This window comes from Polyodon spathula, unplaced genomic scaffold, assembly GCF_017654505.1.
Source record: "Polyodon spathula isolate WHYD16114869_AA unplaced genomic scaffold, ASM1765450v1 scaffolds_4080, whole genome shotgun sequence".
Lineage (NCBI taxonomy): Eukaryota > Metazoa > Chordata > Actinopteri > Acipenseriformes > Polyodontidae > Polyodon > Polyodon spathula.
Window position 1 is genome coordinate 1 of NW_024475537.1, and position 5,329 is coordinate 5,329.

The 5,329-nt window shown below is 46.6% G+C and overlaps 1 protein-coding gene across 1 annotated transcript; it reads left to right on the plus strand.

Moving 5' to 3' along the window:
• Positions 1-9: 9 nt before the first annotated feature.
• Positions 10-4,910, plus strand: LOC121312601 (coiled-coil domain-containing protein 105-like; the record flags this gene model as incomplete). Its single annotated transcript, XM_041244314.1, has 7 exons — positions 10-335; positions 525-788; positions 1,112-1,216; positions 2,131-2,329; positions 2,928-3,094; positions 4,189-4,284; positions 4,797-4,910. Coding segments are annotated over exons 2-7 (738 nt in total), but the record flags the coding sequence as incomplete, so codon positions are not given.
• Between the last annotated feature and the right edge of the window lie 419 nt (positions 4,911-5,329).

The following is a 5,329-nucleotide window of genomic DNA, read 5'->3' on the forward strand; positions in this document are numbered from 1 at the left end:
TTTTAAAAAATATTCCACCGGCGACGGTTACAATTGGTCCCGAATCGTGGCGTGATGTCACCCTAAACACCATAAGACTGTCCGACCGGTTAGTGAAGACTTTAGCCCCGTGTAGGTCCCGGTCCAGGAATGGCAGCTCTAGCAGCAGCCCGGTCATTCAACTCGGAGAAGAACCACGAAACATCGAGGCTCGGAATCAGCAACTCGGACCTCGAAATAGCGATCTCAGTCAACCCCATGGAAAGTGGACCAACAGATCTGAAGCTGAAAGCGGGGTGGAAAAAGCAGGAGCTTGCAAATACAGGTCTGCATCTGCACCGCAGCATAATTTACATGTAAGTGTTTGTAAATTGAATTCTATCAGATTGTGAAGTGTGTGGGTGGCTGTGGAGTTTGTATGTTCTCCCCCTGTGTGGCTCCGACTCACCGCTAGCCTGTAAAGGATTAGGCAGCTTTTCTTCAAGCTGTACACTAAATGAATTAATTGGAATAATGAAGCTTCTAATTAGCATGTGCGTTTCCAGGTGAAAGCAGGAGACACCCCCCCTTCGTTCCTGCGGGTTCACCTAGCAGAACGCAGCTCCCACCTCGCCCGATCTTACACGAGGGCCATCCGCGCGCTGGTCACTGAGCTGAGGCTGCAGGCTGTCCACACCAACGACGAAGCCAAGAGGCTGCTGCGCGGTCGAGAGGCCCTGGAGAAGAGCCTGGCGGGCCTGCGCAAAGACCTGATGCTCAACAAGAGCAGTGTGGACACCAGGAGGCTCAGACCGGCGCCCAGGGAGAGGGTGAGGCCGAGTGTTTACTTTGAAATGCAGTGTGTTTACTTTCAACTCCATTACTAAATTAAAGTCTGGTTTAACTCCCGTTCTGCCATTATAATTAACACTAGGCTCTAATTTTGATGCAGTCGATATATGTTGAAATAAAATGTCTACACTCTCCAAAAGCCATGAAATGCAAACCTTGTGCTGTATACATGATGCATGACCTGTATTGGGATTGGGAGAGGGGCCTCATATTTTTCTACTGGTCTAATGGCTCTGACAGGTGATCACAGTGTACAAGTAAACAGGTATGAAATAGAAAGTTTTTCTTTTCCTGGCTGTAGGTGCGCGATGGTGCCGACTGTCTTCTGGAAGCAGAGAGAAAGCTGTTGATTGATCTGAAATCAGAACTGGAAATACGACTCAAAATGACAAGACACCAGCTTGAGGTAAGTAGCCTGCCTGCCTTGCCTGGCTCCCTGCCTCCCTGCCTTGCCTGGCTTCCTGCCCCCCTGCCTGCCTGGCTCCCTGCCTCCCTGCCTCCCTGCCTACCGGAGGACGAGGGATCCTGCCTGCCTGCCGGTCTGCCTGCCTGCCTGCCTCCCTGCCTGTCTGTCTGTCTGTCTGCCTCCATGCCTCCCTGCCTGCCTGCCTCCCGGAACAGTCCCTGCCTGCCTGGCTCCCTCCCTCCCTGCCTGCCTGCCTGGCTGCTTCCCTGCCTCCCTGCCTGCCTGCCTGTTCAGTTATTTGTGATTTCCTGTCTTTTTTTAAAAGCCCCATACTGATCGGCATGGTTCTTTCAGTATTATCAGATGTTCTCCACTGCTGCTGCTGCTACCCAACACACGTTACACAGTGTACCCACAGACACAATCTGTGCCAAGCACAGTTAGGGATTCCAAACTCTAGCTGTTATCCCCTGCATACAACATACAGCTCCATTCTTTAAACTGCAGCTTTTGCCATTTATAATAATAAGCTATTTCTCTATGTATTACTATAATCATTTTGCACAGTTTGATCCCCAACAGCAGGGAATGCAAAAATGAGAACTAACTAAGCCACTTTTCAAAAAGATGTATGATATTCATAGTTGCAGTGAGTTATACTGAAAAATAAATACAAGTTGGCAGAGATATCTGTATTAGTATTTTAAAGATTAGTTTATTTACTTTTGAGTATGGTTGACTATGCTTCTGAAGCGGTCTGCAAGTTTCTAGTGCAAAGTTTGTATGCAGATCTGCACCATTGAAAGACATTTAAAAATGAAATATTTCTCCGTTTTCTAATGGGTTGTTACTGGGACAGATTGTAGTTTTGGTCTGTTGAGTTTGTCTTGGAAACACGAGTGCTGTCCGGTTAGGTGCTGTGCTCCTGTCGGAAGGTTCTGCTGGAGTGTGCTGCAGAGAGGTCCAGGGTTCTTGACCTGTTCCCCAATTCTTTTGCGGACTGGACTCGGAGCCACAGCTGCAGCCCTACCTCTCCAACCCCCTCCCCTTCCCCTTCACCTTCTCAGAGGAGAGAGCTCCCGAGGGCCAGCCCTGTAACACCCTGCACTCCAGGTACACACTCAAGGGCGTCTCTATTGCTAAAACTCTTATTGCATGCTGTTATGCACGATGAAATGGTGTATAACTTCCTTTCACTACGAGGGTCTCAGATCAGATGGATCAGGTCAGTGACAATAGGCTTATTCATAAGGAGTAAGATGGCCTAGCCTTGGTGTTTTATTGCAGGATTTTCAATGTCAGAACGCCACTAGACTATTAGACGGAGTCTGTAACAGTTAGATTGAACTTCATGGGGAAAGGCAGTTTTAAGGGGTCTGCAGTACTGATCCTGTGATGCATTTAGAGTTCTCATAGTGCTCACTCATCCGTCCTCTTTCCATGAAACAAAAAGCTTACAAGAGAAAGAACGACGGGGCTACAGATTTCAACATTCCCCTTAACACTTTGTCAACCAGTCTGAAAAACTGAGGTACAATAATACTACTTAATGATAATACCAGTCCCTTGAAATTTGTGCTGTATGCTTCAACCAAAAAGTGTGTGCCACCCTCCAAAAAGAAGGTGACCTGACTGTTACTGAGGAGCTAGAACTGACGGAATCATATCTCTCTCTCGCCCTCTCTCACACCATCTCTCCCTCCTCTCTCAGAATGCCAGGAGGCGCTGCAGGCCGCTCGGATAGCTTGCCTCCAGTCTAGAGCTCTGTGCCGAGAGGTGAAGGAAGCGGTTGATCAGGCCGTGTCTCTTGGATTCACCGCACACAAAGCCACCAACGACGGCCTCACACAGAAGATAGCTGAGACTGTTAACCTCACAGTATGGGAGCTCTGCCCTATTTAGTTCCTGTAGCTTTCCTCCTCTCCTGTTTTACTTGATTTATACACAATTGGGTCCATTTTAGTGATTTGGCGGTGTTGCTAAAGGTTGCGTAGCCTTCACTGCACAGTCTCAAATTGTGAAAGAAACATGATATTACAAAGAGTTTCATTTAACCCTTTGCGGTCCTGTGTCGGACAAGGTCCGACATTACAATTTTCCCTTTCCAGTCCAATTTCGACCCTGTCCGACATCATCAAAAAGACAAAAAGAAAAAGGCTAAGGCTCTTCCCTTTTGCCCCGTCAAACAGCTCCTTGTGATAGCCCCATGCACCACAGGGATAACACTAACACAAGCAAGGGAGATAGCTGCTTCTGCATCCAGTGCTCAAAGAATATCACAGACATTTGCAGAGCTTTTTGAGATGTTATAGTAATAAAATAATGACTTGGGTTTCATTATTGAGGAGTTTGGTGATAAAACAAGTGATCAAGAGAGGATTTATCAGTATGCAACCAAGATATTGGTCCATCCATCCTTTGGTGTGTTTGCTGGGTTCCCCACCTCGAACCACCAGTGTCGTGTAAAACGTTTTTTATATGCGGGGAAAAATAAATCGTAGAACGGGAACGCGCCTGACAAGTCGTGAATCAATGGACCGCTGGGTTCTGTTACTCCCATCTGGTTATTGCACAAAGTGCTTCACAGTGGCTCAGTTTGCTTGGAATTCCTGCCCAGGAATTCTCTTTACACATCGCCTTTCACCTTTTTGGGTGGGGAGGTCAGCGTGTCTACTGGCTACAAAGCATTTCAGTTGTTGAGGAAGGCAGCTGATTGGTTACCTGACAGCAGGTGAGGGGTGGGGACAGTTTCACTCTCCAGGTGAAATGACCATAAAAACTACGAGAGCATTTTAAATTAAGGTCTGCAAACAGAGCTTTCTTTTCACGTACTTGTAGCGCTAGATCTCGCATGGATCCCATTCGAAAGCGCGTATTTGTGACCTGCGGGGCGGCACGTGTACAGAATGACATTGTCGCCTCCGATCGCGGCCCAGCCCATGAATGGAGCGCTCTGTGCTTGTGTGTTTCAGCAACACCTACAGGTGAGTTCAGGGGAGGCCCGGGTTGCGATCCAGAGAGCCCAGCGCTGGTACGATGAGAACAAGCACTCGGAGGGGCGGGTCCTGGTGAGTGTTGCTCTGTATATAGAAAAGAAGAGATTCAAATGTAATCAAGCTTGCTTATAGACCTGCACATAATTGTATGGAAAAGCACAGCCAGGGGGAAAAAAAAAACTAACAAAAAATTCACCCAAAGATCACTGTTCGTTCATAAGCAGCAATGAGATGATTAAACATATTTTGTCCTCGACACAATTAAAAAACAGGCCCATTGCTTTTTTTTATTATTTGTTAATAGATAAAAAGCTACAGTAGAATCCAATGCTTTATTATTTTGAATGAACACATCCTTACAAAGTTGTAGCAACTGTGCGATTACAAATGCTGCCTACAGTAAATGTGTCAGCTGTTGCAATAACACGGTACACAGCTATTGCCATGTCTATGTATACTGGGCAACTTCGGAAGGGTGTGTTCATTGAAATAATAAAGCATTTGATTCTACTGGGGCTTCGTTCTTGAGTGATCAAGCTGCGGAGTTGAATGCTGTCTCATGCCTGTTTCTTCCTCCCTCACAGGGTCCGGTCTCCAGCGCTGACTTGCTGACTAGAGAGCGCCTTGACCGGCCGCAGGTCCAGGTCTATCAGAGACACCCCGGGACTCAGCTGCCTGAGGCCACTGTCATCGTACAGGTCAGTGGTTTTGAAAGTATCCGGAATGTATGTTAGTGACATTCATTTATTTCCTTATTTTTATTTTATAGATACAAGCAACCGTGTTGCTCAAACAAAATAAAATGTTGGTGTTGTTTCCCAAACTCGCCACAAGGGGGAAAGCTCTTGTATATCAATAGTAAAATAAATCGCATCAGGAATTCTTATTATCAGAACTCTATGCCACCTAGCATGGTCCAGTGTTGTGTAATACTCTTTAAAAAGACACCTGCAAAAACCGAAGGCATTTCAATGAGTAATGAACTACCGTGCTATGAAAAAACCAAATGTCCGACTCATTGCATCTCGTTAGCAGCAGCAATGAGCAATCAGACCATTGCAACGCAACTATCTGCAAGGAAGCTCGCACGAATGTAGAAAGTGAGACTTTCTGGTTA